At 36.1% G+C, this 17,745-nt stretch overlaps 3 protein-coding genes across 4 annotated transcripts in view; 1 reads left to right on the top strand and 2 right to left on the bottom strand.

The window, feature by feature from the left end:
• LOC116800951 (myosin-I heavy chain) overlaps positions 1-17,745 on the top strand; it is a 661,712-nt gene that overhangs the window by 454,982 nt on the left and 188,985 nt on the right. The window lies entirely within an intron of this gene.
• On the bottom strand, positions 783-7,506 carry LOC116800949. Its single transcript, XM_032717809.1, has 2 exons — positions 2,565-7,506; positions 783-1,126 (listed from the first exon to the last, which is right to left on the bottom strand). The coding sequence occupies exons 1-2, from the start codon at positions 7,432-7,434 to the stop codon at positions 855-857; spliced, it is 5,142 nt and encodes a 1,713-aa protein (XP_032573700.1). The 5' UTR covers positions 7,435-7,506; the 3' UTR covers positions 783-854.
• LOC116800954 (vacuolar protein sorting-associated protein 41 homolog) lies at positions 11,588-12,404 on the bottom strand. Its single transcript, XM_032717816.1, has 2 exons — positions 11,895-12,404; positions 11,588-11,828 (listed from the first exon to the last, which is right to left on the bottom strand). The coding sequence occupies exons 1-2, from the start codon at positions 12,172-12,174 to the stop codon at positions 11,626-11,628; spliced, it is 483 nt and encodes a 160-aa protein (XP_032573707.1). The 5' UTR covers positions 12,175-12,404; the 3' UTR covers positions 11,588-11,625.

The following is a 17,745-nucleotide window of genomic DNA, read 5'->3' as shown; positions in this document are numbered from 1 at the left end:
GATGATCAAGATTTGCTCACTCGTGGACCCTTCTGGCTCTCTCAGCTCTTCTGAGCTCGGTGGTTATCGATTCGGCGAAGCGCTTGCCATTCCGCCTCCCCCTGCAGCATGAATGGGACTATAAAATATAATATAATATAATATAATATAATTGTAAAATCCCAAATAAGAAGACTTTACTCGTTGAGTTTTTGTAAGAAACTGATTTTATTTGGAAATATCTTCGGTTTAAATAGGTGACATGAGAATCGCATCTTAAAGTAAATGGCCTACGCAGAGGCCTAAGTAAATAGTCCCCGTCTTATCGAGGTCCCACGCTCGGGCACATCTGCCTATCTTGAGCGGCGAGGACCTTATCTGTGGTCTCCCACTAAGGGACTATTTTAGGAGGCGGGGAACGATCTCAAGTGACTGACTCATGTAGTGTGCACTTAAATTACATGTTTTTGAGCAATGCACCCATGTCGCCTTAGATAACAAAATCCTAAATATAATTTATCGCTCTCGATTCATTTACATAAGATATGAACGGAGCCCAAAATTGTAAGTCTTTAAATATATTCGTGTTCATGTGTGAACATTCTGCCAAAGGGCCAGCAAGGCTGAGATGTACATTAGTATATTTATAACAGTAGTGGACTAAGATTTCAATGGGCCTAGTTTTTCTGGCTTTTAATTTTATTGGATTACAATTATGGTTTATATTATTTTTAATTCAACAATTTGTACTCAATTAACTTATTTTAAACATTTTGCTTTTTCTATGTAGAAGTACATTTTCTATTAAACAACGATATAGTGGACTGTATATTTTTATTTGTTATATTATTTTATTGTTTATTTACTATTGATATTTATAGTACTGGCAACGGACCTGCAAAGGTTATTGCTTGCATTCTTTGTTGCACAGCACATTTCCGTATGAAATATATTATTAATACTATCATTAGTATTAAAGCAATAATTAATCCAGCATGTCCGGAAATATGATGGAAATGTAAATCTTTCAATTTTTGATGGTTCTCTTTCATAAATTTAATTTCATTATTCAATCGTTCAAATTCCTCAGTATGATTTAATATTGATAGTTTCAGCGGATCCCAAATAATCTTCGGCACTTCACTAACTTCTCCTATATAAGGTGTTGATAATAATTCTTCACTTTCGGACTGAATGTTATGGTGGGCAACTAGAATTTTATCGTCGGTTCTTGCCGTACAATATGGCGCAATGCTTAAAACTCCTTGCTGAGGCAAATCAAACAATTCAATTTGAGAGCCAGTACATTGCAGACGGACTTTTGAATTCGCAGGAACCTTACCTGAGAATATTTGTATTTAGCCTACCGTGATTAATATCAATCAACAGGCTTATAATGCCTGCTTGAATTTTTTCGCCTTCTTCAATCAATGAGTGTAGCTGTTTCGTAATCATAAAGAATTTTATTGATTCCTTATAAACATAATAATTTTCTTTAAGAACTTCTGTCATGTTCTCAATTCTTATTTGCATACTTCTAAAATTGGAGTTAACATCTTCTGTTGTTCTCTTTAATAGATTAGAAGTTGAATCAACCACAGATGTTTGTTTTTGAATTAGTTTATCAAGGTTGTTCTGGTTATCTAACAAATTCTTCATATTTTCTTCTAATTGCTCTCTATCATCTTCATCCATTATACCAAATAAAATATGATACAAGGAACCCATAAATTCGAAAGGAGCACGCTTGCTTCTAGATCTAGACTGCATCATAAACAATTTATTGTTTTCTTCAAGTTCCGATAACTGACTTTGCATATTATCTAAGACTAGACTACATTGCTCTTCAAAGCTATGAAGTCTTTCGCAAACTTTCCTCATACTTTGTATAAGCGCATTACCCTTTGTTAACATTTTAAAATATGGATCCATTTTATAATAGATAACCAAATTCCAAGAAGTACTCACAATCTCAACATCTCCTAGCGGGTCTAGATATATTGCTGAGGTTTTATTTATTTTGTCTATAGAATATCTTGGTGCTATATCTTTAGGTAATGCGCTAGAAACTTGACAACTTAACACAAACAACAACATTGCCATAATGATTCCGATCTTGGACATTCCCGATGTCGCTCTAGTTCGTCTTTTTGGCTCTTGGTCAGCCTCATTTTTGTCAACAGACTTTATTCCTTCCAAGGGACAAATTTTAGTAATGGGTCTAGTGATATATCCTTCCTGCATCTTTACTTTAGCCACTCGGACCTTATCATCATTCCCCTTATGCACCTTTTCCACCTTTCCTAAAGGCCATCTTGCAGGATGACAATTCTCATCCTTCAATAAAACTATTTGCCCTTCTTCTATATTAGGAATTTCCTTTTTCCATTTATTCCTTTGCTGGAGCGTATGCAAATATTCACTTTTCCACTTAACCCAGAAATCTTTCTTCATTTTTTGGATAAGTCTCCACCTATCCAAATTTCCGATTTTTTCATCTTCCATTGGTTCGACTATTTCTAAAGGTGGTCTTCCAATTAAAAAATGACCTGGTGTTAAAACTTCTTGTTGGTCCTTCTCACTAACTATAGTGTATAATGGCCTTGAATTTAAGCATGCTTCTATTTGACATAAAAGAGTTGACATTTCTTCGTAAGTCAAAATAGTGTCGCCGATTATACGCTTTAAATGGTATTTCATTGACTTAACTCCAGCTTCCCAAATACCTCCGAAGTGAGGTCCTGCCGGGGGAATAAAATGCCAATCAATCCTGTCCTTTTCAAGCTGCGCTGCAATCGTTATATTTTCTTGTATTGCATTAAATAACTCTTGATCTAATTTTCTTGCAGCTCCTACAAAATTTGTTCCGTTGTCTGAATAGATATTGGAACATTTTCCCCGTCTAGCAATAAATCTTCTGAGTGCTGCTAAAAATGCGTCTGAAGTTAGATCGCTTACCATTTCTAAGTGTATGGCTTTGGTGGCCATGCAAACGAATACAGCAACGTATCCTTTAAATGTTTTTTGGCCACGATTTTTTGAACATTTAACATAATAAGGACCTGCGTAATCTATTCCAGTATTAAGAAACGGGAATGTCATCGTCACTCTATATTTTGGCAAGTTACCCATTATTTGCTGAGCTGTATTTTGTTTATACCTTGCACACGTTACACATTCTCTTAAATACTTTTTCAACGAATTTTTCAACCCGAAAATCCAATACTTTCTTTGGATATAGTTTCGCATTAGGTTTATCCCTCCATGCAATGTTTCCTTATGAGCATTTTTTATTAATAAGCTTGTTAGGTGGCATTTTTCTAAAATGATTGGATGTTTAACATTAAATTCTGCATTGGAATTTTGCAATCTTCCTCCAACTCTTAGAACCCCATCCTTGTCCAAAAATGGATTCAATGACAATATTTTATTATTTGTCTTGATTTCCTTTTTGATTTTAAGGCACTTTATCTCTTGCCTAAACTGGTATTCTTGTTGTTTCTTAATAACAACTGTTTCCGCTATTCTTATCTCCTTTACTGAAATAATTGATGAATAGGCTTTATTTCTTGTTTTCATCTGCACGAATCTATTTATGTATGCTATTATACGTATAAGTTTTTCTATACTGGAATACCTTTCTATTAATTCGTAAATAGGATCATCTATTTTGCCATTTAATACCGTATTTATTAAGACAGGTTCTTCTACAGACTGCTGCCGAGGCCAAAGTTCTTTTGGGTCTGCTAGCCATTTCGGACCTTTCCACCAAAAATCACAGTTGATCAACTGGTTAGAATCCACTCCCCTGGATGCTAAATCTGCTGGATTATCCTCTGACTTAACATGATTCCATTCAGTATTTTTTAATTTCCGAATGTCATCCGTTCTTCTTTTTATAAATTTGATCTTACTTTGACCACTGTTAATCCATGCTAAGGTAATCGTGGAATCACTCCAAGCATAGATCTCCATTATATTGTCAATTGATCCTTTTAGTCTTTGGATTAATTCACTAAGCAGGTGAGCTGCACACAGCTCGAGTTTGGGAATTGTCTTCCTATTTTTTATAGGGTTGACTCTACTTTTGCTAGCTATTATATTAACATGAGGTCCTACTTTAGCATAGACTACTGCAGCATATGCTTTTTCGGAGGCGTCCGCAAATCCGTGAATCTGAATGACTGAAGAACTGTTTGAATTAATCCACCTTGGGATTCGAATATTCTCTAACAATAATAAATTTTCTTTATATTTTTCCCAATAATTTTTATCTTCTATGGATAATTCCTGATCCCATTCACTTTTATTTATCCAAAGTTTTTGAATAAAAAGTTTTCCTGAAACCGTGACTGGTGCCAACCATCCTAACGGATCAAATATTTTTGCTAGCGTTGATAACACAACGCGCTTATTTATATTTTTTGATTCATCATTACAATTTACGCTGAACTTAAATAAATCATTTTGAGGTTCCCATTTTAGTCCTAAAGTTTTAACACATTCATTTTCGATAATCTTGAGAACCTTATTGTCCCCTGTGTCCTCCACAGTGGTTAATATTTTGGAATTGTTGGAAATCCATTTCCTTAAGTTGAATCCAACTTTCTGCAATTCATGGAGAATTAATGTTATTAATTTATTAGCTTCTTCTACCGAATCAGCTCCAGTCATTAGGTCATCCATATAGAAATCATTCCTAATTATTGCACTAATAACTTGGTTTTTACATTTATCTGCAATATCTACCAGAACCCTGGTAGCCAAATATGGTGCAGATGCAGTTCCGTAAGTGACTGTGGTTAATTTATATGTTTTAATTTTTTCTTTTGGAGAATTTCTCCATAAAATATATTGATATTTTTGATCATCATTATCTATTTTAATTTGTCGGTACATCTTTTCAATGTCTGCCGAAACAACAAATTCCCATTTTCTCCATTTAATAATAATGTCAAAAATATCTTTTTGAACTCGTGGCCCAACCCACATTATGTCGTTCAAACTTTTGTTATTCGTAGTTTTTGCTGAAGCATCAAAAACTACTCTCAATTTGGTCGTAAGGCTTGAATCTCTAATCACTGCCTGGTGCGGTAAAAAATATTTGCCTTCATCACTCACTTCAATCATGTGTCCTAAATCCATGTATTCATTCATGAATTTAGTGTAGTCAACCTTAAGTTTTTCATTTCTTTTTAGTTTTTTCTCCAGATTCATGTAACGAGCTATCGCTTGTTTCTTTGAATCTCCTAAGGTGACATCCTCCTTGAATGGAATTGACACAATGTATCGCCCATCTGAATCTTTTTTTGTCGTTTTGATAAATTTATTTTCACAGATTTCAGACTCGATATCATCTTTTTCTTCTTCTTCCACTTCCCAGTAGCGATCTAACTCTTTTATTTCTATTGTTGTGGCTACAATGGTTTCTTTTCCTTTGGATTTTTTACATCCAGAAACTATCCACCCGAAATCAGTTTTTTGCCCAAGGAGACCGTCTATTTTTATAACTCCATTTTGCAGAATGTGAGTATATACGTCTGCTCCAATGATTAGATCAATGCGACCCGGTTTATTAAAATCGGGGTCGGCTAATTTAAAGTTCTTCCATTTTTTCTGATCAACATTAATCGTGTTGACTGGAAGTGCCTTCATAAGTTTTGGGAGAATAATTGCTTCAATTTCTAAATTTTTCGGAGAATTTCTTATCGAAATAACCGCTTTGTGCTTGGAGATGCACGTTCCTGTGGAAGATACTCCACTTATTTCAGTATGAGACCGAAATTTTTTCAATTTTAGAATCTGTGCAGACTCTTCTGAAATAATTGTGCTTTGAGAGCCACTATCAATCAATGCTCTTAATTGTTCAAAGCCTCCATACCTCGACTTTACTTGAATCAAGGCCGTGGCCAACAAGGCTTGACCTGTTGTTCTACACGTATTCACTTTTTCTGGATTATGACCTGCAAAGTGAAGTAACGTGTGGTGAGGTTTACGACAAGTCGAACAAAGCTGCTCGCTTATACATTTTTTACCAAACGGATGCCTCAGACATCTTAGGCAAATCCCATTTTTTCTTACCCAGTCAGACCGTTCTGCTGGATTCATTATTTTAAATTTATGGCATTGAATTAAATAATGCCCTGGTAGTTTGCAATATGCACAATTGTCACTATAATTTTTATTCTTGTTATTATTAATCATTTTCTTTACAGGTTTTACTTCCTGTGAGAATGATGATATAGAATTGAGCCTTTGCTCTAAAAAGTCCATGACATCAGAAAGTGCCTGTATTTCTTTTGTCTTTTTAACATGGCTTTCATATAAATTGAGTGATTCTTTATTGAATTTCCGAAGAATTATGTGAGCGAAAATTGCATCCACATCTTCTGGTAATTGTGCCTTTAATTTTATAATATAAATTGACTCGTTAATCGTGTCAATAAATGTCTTTATTTGCTTATTGGATTCTAAATTTAAATTTGGCATATCCATAAGCCTATTCATATGATCTGAGAATATGTTTCTTTTATTCTCATATCGCTTGGTCAAAAACTCCCAAGTGGCTTCATAATTTTCTCCAGAGCCGAGCAGTAAATGAGTAACCACATTTCTGGCTTCTCCTTTTAATGCTGACTTTAGATAATTAAATTTGAGAGAAGGACTGAGATCCTCTCTCACATGTATGAGCTCTGTAAAGAGTTCATTAAAAAGATCCCATTCTTTGGAATCACCAAAGAAAGTGGGAATCTGTATTTTAGGCAGGGTTGGTAACTCCTCCGCCTTAACAACCGTCGACATTTCAGCTTTATTTATTGTGCCACTGAGTCGACTATTAATGGCTGTAAGAATATTTTGTTTGTCAAATTCAAGTTCGCTAATTTCTTCTTCGAATAGCGAGCTCTCAAAATGACTATTCACCTGTTCAATCAGGTTATCTATTTTATGCCATAAAAATTCAATTTTATTTTTCCTTATTTTAAGGAAATCTGGACTACTGTCTATTAGTTTAGACGTATCTTCTAGATATACTCGAAATTGGCCAACATTATTTCGAAATGCCTGCTCTACTTTTAAAGCGTTGTTTTGTGCTATACCCTCTTTTTCAGGGTGACCACACATTTCAAGGTTTAATGTAGGGGGAGGGTTTGATTTAGGGACAGTGTTTGATTTAGGGAAAGTGTTTTCTACCGACTCGCCCTTAATTTTTTCATTTTTATTTTTAATTTTTTCTAACACCATCATTATTAAATCATACTGCTTCGCGTTAAAATATTCATGATCGACAACGCCGATCTTTAACAAATTGCTATGATTAGCAATGAAACATTTTTGAAGCTCATTTAATTTTAGAATTTCTACATCTGTTAATGTTGGTTTTACTTCCAACTTTCTAATTTCCAAAATAATTTCGGACTGCTTCTTAAGGAATTGAATAGTCTTTTCTGACATCATTTTGAAAATTTTTTGTAATTTCTTAATATATATAGTACGTGTATATGTATTTTATATGTATTTATATATATATGTGTGTTTGGATAAACAGAAAATTCTTGTTTTGACTTAGCTGATGTCGTTGTTGTTGCTGCTGCTGTTGCTGCTGTTGTTGCTGCTGTTGCTACTGCTGTTGCTGCTTCTGCTGCTGCTGTTGTTGCTGCTTCTGCTGCTGGTAGAGGCTCCTTTGATGTTTAAAGATGATTTTTTTTGTTTATTTGGCACGTTTTATTATTTTTGTAGTCCAGTCAGTTTTTTTGTTTTTTAGCCATTTATTTCGGCATTTATGCTCTTTTGGCATATACACTGCACTCTATTTATGAGCTGATTTAATGCTATTAGAGCATTTATAAGGCACTGTTTTCAGGCACTTTTTATTTAATTTATGCTCTTATGGCATATACACTGCACTCTATTTATGAGCTGATTTAATGCTATTAGAGCATTTATAAGGCACTTTTGTTATGCACTTTTTAATTTCACAATTGCTGATGTATGGCCTCAAGCACGCCTTACCACAATTTATAATGGTACACAAAGCAACCTTTAGCTATAGACTATAAGGTGCTTGTTTTAAAACATAAAAGATTCTTTTGTATCTTTTTGCTTTTTATATTTATACTCTGTTCCTTACCTTTGGTAGGGGGAAACAAGAGTCACTTATTTTTGCTACCTTTAGCTGTAAGATGCTTAAAGGAGCTGGCCTTTCTCTGAGTTCCTTACCTTTGGTAGGGGGAAACTGCAGAGTCGATTAAAGGCTCGATTGACCAAATGTAAAATCCCAAATAAGAAGACTTTACTCGTTGAGTTTTTGTAAGAAACTGATTTTATTTGGAAATATCTTCGGTTTAAATAGGTGACATGAGAATCGCATCTTAAAGTAAATGGCCTACGCAGAGGCCTAAGTAAATAGTCCCCGTCTTATCGAGGTCCCACGCTCGGGCACATCTGCCTATCTTGAGCGGCGAGGACCTTATCTGTGGTCTCCCACTAAGGGACTATTTTAGGAGGCGGGGAACGATCTCAAGTGACTGACTCATGTAGTGTGCACTTAAATTACATGTTTTTGAGCAATGCACCCATGTCGCCTTAGATAACAAAATCCTAAATATAATTTATCGCTCTCGATTCATTTACATAAGATATGAACGGAGCCCAAAATTGTAAGTCTTTAAATATATTCGTGTTCATGTGTGAACAATAATATAATATAAAATAATATAATATAATATAATGTAATAAATAATATAATATAATAAAATATATATATATATATAGTAAAATTGTTGTTTTATTTTTAAGTCGAACTAATGTCCCGTCAGTTGACTAAGGACAACGCCAAGAAATAAAAAAAAATAGTTTTTAGGAGAAATAGTTTCACGACTTTATTCTTTGGATCTCAGCTTAAGACTAAAAATCAAATACAAATTGGATTGAGGAGAAACCTCAGTATTTGAACAGTATTTGTATTTCGGGAGAGCCTCGCTCTTGGGTTCTTAAGATTAGGAAGGGTTGAAAGAGAGCAGTCAAATCTGCTTAGGTCAGCCTTTAGGATGTTTACAAGAACGGCTGCGCTGCCAAAGATAAACGAATGCTGCGCAGCTGGGATACATTATGGAAAATTACTAGAGTGCATTACTGTTTTCTTTGAAATAATAGAAGTGGCTGGTTTGGACCACCCAAATACGTCACTCCCCTTCCCTTAAAGAGAAGCCTACAATTTTTATTTTTGTTATATTAAGTGGTGTGTATAGTGATGTCAAATCTATTTCTGGTTTTAACAGATTTTCACTTAAAATTATACTATTGATTTATATTTTGCATTGCGTTACTCTTATCATTTTGTTTCCTTCTACTTTTATATTATTAATTGAATTTTGGCAATTTGGTTAAGAATTGTTTGAGTTAAGTTCCAGGTTACAATTGTGTTTGGTTTATGTATTTTATTATTTCGTTCGTGTGCACTGGCTTAGAATTACAAATTGGATTAAGGTGTTTAATAATATTGGTGACACCTTGACTTTCTACATCTTTATTTTCGGTAAACTTTATTTTCTTTTTCAAAATATGATTGTGTGTCCGTGTAATCTAGCTGATAGCCGTTTGAGTCTGGGTAAGAGATTATTTTAATTATGTTTATTAGTGAAAAGTAAATGGGTATGTAGGATATGATTAATAATTGGTTATCATTTTAGTTAATCCAAGTGGATGTTTTAATGTTTAAAATGTTTTGGCTGTTCACATTCTCAAGTTTGTCATAGTTTAGTAATTTAAACAGTCTAAGTCTCGAAAGCTGCATAGCCATTTCCAAATCTTCTACGTATTCCGTAAATTGCATTAGTTCGAACAAAAGACTGTCAATGATGGTGTGGTTGTTTTCATAGATCTGTATCTTTTGCTTTCCATCATTTATCAATCGTATAGCTTCGTTGAGTTCATGTAATGTTACTGAGTTATGGACGTTGATTTAAAGTTTTTTCTGTATTTCGACTCGATCATTTTCATCTAGTGTTATAAATAGGTATTTAAAAACTGAGCCCACAATGTTAATTAGTCCCCGTTGGTTTCTATGTTCAGGGTTATTCCGGCTATTTCTCTTTTCATTTTATTGTATAAAAATTTGATCTGGAGTGCATGGTAACCTGCTTGTAGTCTTTGCTCAAGATAGTCAACCACGATGTCTATTTCAGTTAAATTGATTTTTAAGCAATGATATTCAAATGATGATGGTATCTGGACTGGCTTTTCAGAAAAAAGGAGATATCCGTAGTTGGTGTCAATATTATTGATTTGAATATGCTGTCCTTGGACCGCTGTGATCACTATAAGCAACAGTGTCATCAGGTACCAGGTGCCTGTCAAATTGAGAGTTGATTATTTTTCAGTTGTTTTTTTTAATTGTGTTTTCTAATAGTGCGTAACTTTATTTCTATTAGTGATTTTGTAATGGTCAGGGTCTGTCTGTTCTACATTTTTGGTTGGTTTAAATGGATTTTCTGATTTGCCTTTCTGTAGTGGACCTTTTCTGTAATTAGTGTCAATATTAAATTCCTCTCTGTCTTCATTTATTTTACCTATTTTCTTCTCTTTAATTTTTTGAGTGTCTAATATTGGATGCCCAGCGTATAAGAAAATTTGAGTAGGTGTCTGTCCAGTAGTGTCATGTAAAGGATCTCTTGCTTAATTTTACTTCTTCATCATCAGATGAATTGATTATACGAATTTTTTCATTTATTGTTTTGTGTAATCTTTCGACGTCTGCTACCCCGTTTTTTGCTGTATTGAGCTGTAATTCGACTTCTTCTTCCTCAAGCCATCGCTTCAAAGCTAAACTGGAGAAAGCTCCGTCTCTGTCTGCCTTTAGTAAATTGGGTTTACCTTATTGATTAAAAATGCGCCTAAATGCGTTTCTGCATTTTATCTAATCCTTAGTTTTAATTTGCTCAAGTGTAGCGAATTTATTTTTAAGGCATTTTGATTTTTAAAGGCATTTTGGTGTTTCTATGTTCTGTTTTGGCCAAATTGCATATGTTGTATTCGTTTATTATATTCTGAATTAATAATTGGATATTTGGAAAGAAGTGATTTTCTTTAAATAACTTTGTCATTTTCTGTATACCAGGGTGTAAAAGTTTTTCATGTGATTGAAGTATGATTTCTTTGAATTCGGCGTATGAACCAACGTTCTTTTGGGTAGGTGGTATTAATAATTTCTATGTGTGCTCTTTGAATAATTTCAAAATCTACATCGCTCTCAATATAAATGGTAATGTTTCTATGGATAAAGTGATCAAGTAAACTTTGTTTGGCCTTTTCAAGTGTCATTACAACATATTGAATTGTTCTTTTGTTTAGCACACCTCCCTCGCTCGCTTTCTTTACTATAATATTTACTTCTCCTATTCGCATCTTAAAATGAAAGAGTTAACAAAAAAAAAAATAGCTAAAACTAAGCTTATAGTGAAAAAGTGTTGAACATCAATAGTTATGGAATTTAATAGTTACGAGGATATGAAATTTGAAAGAAATTGTTTAACTTATTTGGGAAATATACGTTTGAAAACAAAGGGCGTAGGAAATTAAACTAAAGTTTAATTATCCTTAATTCCTCTAACAGGACGCCGGGATAATAGTTATGATGTCGATATGAACCTATTTCTCCACGGTTAAGTTCCAAAGGTTACACTCTTTGCAATTTTTCTGCAATTTACCTTGTATGCACGGTTTATGGTATACATGACCACATTCAAAGCTGGTTATACAATTAAAGTGTGTGCCTACCATCAGTAATGGACGGTGGCACAATGAGCACATTTGTTCGTTGGAAACCTGCTGACCTCGTCTTTGCGTGGTGACTATCTCCGAGTGAATTTCAAAATAGTCATTAAGTTGAATTTGTTGGGCAGAGGATAAAATTTCACCTTGAAGATTGTAGTGCCACAGCATTTTAATAAGTGATTGTCGTAGGTTTGGAATGTTCTGTCCCATTTTTATCTTTCCAACAACCACCGCTGGGCTAAAGTAGTCAACTATGCCGTCCAAAACTTTCGTCACGATTTCAGGATGATTGCTAAATTCATTAATAAGTGCATTCCAAAGATCGTTGTCATCGTGCTCCTTGCAAAACTCGATGGCCATTTCTATGTCTCTGATGCGGTGAATAATGATATTTAGTGCTTCGGCCGCTTCTACACCACCCATACAACCGAGCAGGTAGACTATTTCTGGATAAAAGTTTTCCTGTTTGCATATGACCAACGCCTCCTGAATGTCATAGTCCTTTGAACGCTTTAGAAAGGGCAATAGTTTGTTTCGATCGAAAATGGCATATAAGGAGATAAGTTTTTTTTGAAACACATTACTGGGATCCTTTTTAAGTAAAGAATCTAAGTACCAGTACAGATACTCTTGTTTGTGGTAATGGAGTTACCGAATTTTATTCAATGCTCTAATTTATTTTTATCGGATTTAATAAAGATTATTTGTTTTTTGAAATAATTTATTGGTTTTTCTGTTAAATTAATAAGGTCGCTATTGTCTTCTTCTGCACTATGTTGAGTAGCTTCACTATGATGATTTTCTTCAATTTTAATTCTTGATAATGCATCGGCAACTGAATTTTCCTTCCCTTTAATATAATCTATATTAAATTGGTATTCGCTCAATCTAACTCTCTATTTTTCTAACTTAGCATTCGGTTCCCTTAAGTTATGAAGCCAACTAAGTGGTTGATGGTTACTGGCAATGAGAAATTGTCGCCCTAGTAAATAATGTCGAAAGTTTTGTGGTTCAAACTGTGACGAGTAATTTTTTTTCGATAGTACTGTAATTTAATTCGTAATCATTAAGTGTTCTACTAATAAAAGATATAGGATGGCCGTTTTGAGAAAGGAAAGCCCCGAGGGCCAAGTTACTTTCATCTGTGGTTAAAACAAATTTCTTTCCAAAATCAGGTAATTGTAAAATTGGGTCTCGAATTATCAAAGCCTTAAGTTTTTCGAGTGCCGCTATGTACTCAAGTTTTTGCGTATCTATCTTTGCTAATTTTTTAAGCAGCTGGTCATGGGTTTTCTATGTCTGCGTAATTTGGAATAAATTTGCGATAATAACCTGTTAATCCAAGGAAAGCTCTAATCTCTTTTACTTTTGTCGGAATTGGGTATGAAACAATGGCTTTAACTTTAATAGGATTTCGTTTAATACCATCAGGAGTTACCAAGAAAGTTAACTTCCTTTCTTAAGTATTCACATTTGTCTAGTTGCAATTTTAAATTTGCTTCTGCAAGCATTGAAAAAACTAACTGTATTAAATATAAATGTTCTGTAAGGGATGTTGAAAAAAATTATAATATTATCCAGATACACCAAACAGTGTTCGTTAAGCAACGGTCGAAGGATATTATTCATACACCAATGAAAAGTAGCGGGTGCATTCCTAAGGCCAAATGGCATTCGAAGGTATTCGTAATGACCGCTTTTGGTGGAGAATGCAGTTTTAGGAACTGATTTCTATTTGGTGAAATCCTTTTGCCAGATCGATTGTTATAAAATATTGGAGTTTACCCAGTTTGCCAAGAATTTTGTCTATTATGGCTATTTCATTAAGTTTCTATAATCAATTGCATCCGGTTTTTTGGTACGACCCACTATTGGGTCGACTATTGTTTGGCGAATTATTTTCCCTAATTAATCCCTGGTTTAGCATTTCCTGTACTTGGTTTTCTACTTCAATTTCGTGTGTTTGCGCAAGTGGGTATTGTTTCAAATAAATTGGGGAGTTATGTGTTGTATTTAGTACGTGTTTAATTGTATTTGTAAATGTTAATTTGTCTCCCTCCTTATATTCAAGATTTCTAAATTTATTTAATAAGCCTTTTAACTTAAAAGTTTCCTCCTGATTTAGGTGATCTAATCGAAACTGTGAAAAATCTAATTTTTTTATTGATTCCTGATCTGAGCTTGCAATTGATTCTAGAGTCCTTTGGATATACAAATTTTGGTTTCTTTCGGATTCTGAAGTAATTAATTTGTATGTTTCATCAAAAAGGGTAACTGTATCATTTTTGTAATTAATAACTGATTGAGCATTTTTCAACAATTTTCTGCCAATTAGCATATCGTAATTATTAGAAAATCTGTGCACATAAAATGGTTCGGTTTTTTTGAAAATACTATTTCTGGATAACATAATCAAGTCGTTCAAGGTAATAGGACCATTTGATGTTAAAACTTCACATCTACTATTTTGAATGGGAAGACAAAATATATTTTCATTGATCATATTAATTGTGGATCCTGTGTCTAGAAGGCATTTGTATGAGCACCCTTTGCTGTTAACCGAAAATTTTCGTTTAGTTCGCGACAGCGCGAGCAAGACGAACGTCGGCTCTCAATTCAACGCAACAACGCGTACTTCTCCTACGTCTCACCGACAATCCCAAACGCAGACATCGAGCGGTCAATAACCCATAGCCCAAAAAACCTTATTCTACCAACAAATCAAGAAAGAGCGCGCTCCTGCTCCCCCGCTCTCCTAGCTCCGACAGAAGCCCCGCTACCTCCGCTACCTCCAACAACAACAGCTGGAGACAGACCGACAGCCCGCTCTACCTCGTTATCGGCTGCACCCGCTCACGCTCTGACTGAGTCAGCGAAAGCAAAAACGCAAGCAATAAACGGTACTGCTGCACTACCAACAAAACTAAACGAAAACGTAAACAAAAAAGCTGGGTCGACCTGGCAAACTGGAATGGACCGCTACATTACAATAAAGCGAAAGCTCAGCCCGGAAAAATCAGATCTGGAAAACAAGCCGAAAAATACACGCGACAATTCTACCTTGATCAAAAATGTAGCCCCTGCAAATACCAACAGATTTGCCTTGCTGGTAGATACCGCTGAGGACGTGCCGCTGGGATCCGTTGATATCGAACCGAAGAAAACAAAACCTCCGCCAATATACATCCGCGAGAAGAGCACAAGCGGTTTTGTAAATACTTTGATTGGCCTTATTGGAAAAGATAGCTTTCATATAATTCCCCTCGTAAGAGGTACTATCAATGAAATCAAACTTCAGACGAAAACGGAGGACAACTACAGAAAAGTCACAAACTATTTTACCGCACAAAAAATAGGCTTCTACACCTACCAGCTTAAAAGCAGCAAGGGTCTGCAAGTAGTCCTGAAGGGCATTGAGTCTGATGTTACGCCCGAAGAGATAACTGAGGCGCTAAAGGAAAAGGGATTTTACGCCAAAAGCGTGTTCAATATCAAAAACAGAAACAGGCAACCCCAACCACTCTTCAAGATTGAGCTTGAACCAGAAAACAAGCCTCTTAGAAAAAACGAGGTTCACCCAATTTACAAACTCCAGCTCCTTCTGCACCGTAGGATCACGGTAGAAGAGCCGCACAAACGTATCGCTCCTGTACAATGTACAAACTGCCAAGAGTACGGCCACACAAGGTCGTATTGTACACTTCGCCCGGTGTGCGTAGTCTGTGGAGATCTCCACGACTCCAAACAGTGTCAAACTAACAAAAAAAATGCATGTGAGAAAAAATGCAATAACTGTGGGGGCAATCACACAGCAAACTACAGAGGCTGTCCAATCTACAAAGAGCTGAAAACCCGTCTTCACAAAAGAATGAACACGGCGCGGGCACACCAAGGAACAGCTACGCTGATACCATCAGAGACAAATCCTGAAGTAATTTTCTCGAAAGCAGCAAGTTTCGCTCCCTGGCCTACATCCAACACTAACAAGACAACATTTGCAAACGTTTTAAAATCAGGTATGACGCCTCCAACCCAAAATTCCCGAACTCCACATGAAGTGTACACAAAATTAGACACACAACAAAACTATAGCCCAGCTGCGCAGCAGGAAACAAAAACTGAAGCTATGATCCAAGCCTTACAACAGAGCATGATGGAATTTATGACATTCATGAAGACCACCATCCAAGACATGATGCGTAATCAAAACCTTTTGATACAAATGCTTGTAGCCCAACAAAACAAATAAACAATGGCTACCTTACGCATAGCTACGTGGAACGCCAATGGCGTCTCACAGCGCAAACTTGAGCTAGCTCAATTCCTACATGAGAAGCATATCGACGTTATGCTTCTTTCGGAAACTCATCTCACAAGCAAATACAATTTCCAAATAAGAGACTACCATTTCTACGGTACAAATCATCCCGACGGAAAAGCACACGGTGGCACCGCCATACTCATAAGGAACCGTATGAAGCACCACTTTTACAAAGAATTTGCGGAAAATCATCTTCAGGCCACATCCATCAACATTCAGCTGGAAGACAACACTCTCCTTACACTAGCGGCCGTATACTGCCCCCCCCGTTTCACAGTATTAGAAGATCAATTCCTGGATTTCTTCCAAGCACTAGGGCCACACTTCATTGCAGCAGGCGACTACAACGCTAAACACACTCACTGGGGATCGCGACTTGTGAACCCAAAAGGAAAACAGCTTTATAAGACTATAATTAAAGCCACTAATAAACTCGACCATGTTTCCCCCGGGAGTCCTACATACTGGCCATCAGACCTCAATAAGCTGCCTGACCTGATCGACTTCGCAGTTACGAAAAATATTTCCCGCAGTTTGGTTAAAGCTGAATGTCTGCCGGATCTGTCATCTGACCACTCGCCTGTACTAATTCACCTCCGCCGGCACGCAGAAAACGTTAAACCACCATCCAGACTGACTTCCCACAAAACAAACTGGCTCAGGTATAAAAAATATATAAGTTCACATATTGAGCTAAACCCAAAACTCAATACTGAATCTGATATAGAGAGCTGCACGTGTGCATTGCAATCCATCCTTACTGCAGCAGCTCTTACTGCAACGCCCAAAATAACAAATAATACAATTAATTCAAAAAAGACCAACGTACAAATCGAGCAACTCGTCCACGTAAAACGACGCTTACGCAGAGAATGGCAATCCTCCAGATCCCCAACTGCAAAACAAAAGCTAAAAGTAGCCACACGGAAACTGGCCAACGCTCTGAAACAAGAAGAGGACGACGATCAGCGCCGATACATAGAGCAACTCACACCAACAGGCACAAAACAAAAGTCACTGTGGCGAGCCCTCTCAACTCTTCGCCCACCGACTGAAACCGTTTTGCCGATAAGGAATTCCTCAGGTGGCTGGGCCCGTAGTGATGAAGACAGAGCCACCACATTTGCCGCTCACCTACAAAATGTGTTCACGCCAAACCAGGCTACTAGCACATTCGCGCTACCGTCCTATCCCGTAAACTGCCACCAGCAACACACCCCAATTGTGTTTCGCCCTAAAGAAGTAACTAAAATAATCAAAGACAATCTCAGCCCGAAAAAATCCCCCGGCTGCGACCTTATAACACCGGAAATGATCATCCAGCTGCCACATTCTGCAGTTCGCTACATAACCAAGCTCTTTAATGCCATCACCAAACTTGGTTACTTTCCACAACGATGGAAGAGGTCGATTATCATAATGATTCCAAAGCCTGGTAAGAACCACACAGTCGCTTCATCTTACAGACCAATAAGTCTACTCTCATGTATTTCGAAACTATTTGAAAAATGCCTGCTGATCCGACTTAATCAACATCTGATATACCACAATATAATCCCAGCCCACCAATTTGGATTTCGCGAAAGCCATGGAACCATTGAACAGGTGAATCGTATTACAACGGAAATAAGAACTGCATTTGAATATCGCGAATACTGTACAGCAGTATTTTT

Source organism: Drosophila sechellia, chromosome 3L (genome assembly GCF_004382195.2).
Source record: "Drosophila sechellia strain sech25 chromosome 3L, ASM438219v1, whole genome shotgun sequence".
In the NCBI taxonomy this organism is placed as follows: Eukaryota; Metazoa; Arthropoda; class Insecta; order Diptera; family Drosophilidae; genus Drosophila; species Drosophila sechellia.
The sequence above is the reverse complement of the archived record's forward strand: the minus strand, read 5'-3'. Positions and strand labels throughout refer to the sequence as shown.

What these genes read in the sequence shown, in the direction of transcription:
- LOC116800949 (XM_032717809.1), bottom strand. Translation starts at nt 7,434, where the DNA reads ATGATGTCAGAAAAGACTATTCAATTCCTTAAGAAGCAGTCCGAAATT. An exon ending in AAGGCCATTATACACTATAG is followed by an intron (nt 1,127 to 2,564) that starts TTAGTGAGAAGG and finishes ATATAGGAGAAG; the next exon opens with TTAGTGAAGTGCCGAAGATT.
- LOC116800954 (XM_032717816.1), bottom strand. Translation starts at nt 12,174, where the DNA reads ATGGGTGGTGTAGAAGCGGCCGAAGCACTAAATATCATTATTCACCGC. An exon ending in GTGGCACTACAATCTTCAAG is followed by an intron (nt 11,829 to 11,894) that starts GTGAAATTTTAT and finishes ACTCGGAGATAG; the next exon opens with TCACCACGCAAAGACGAGGT.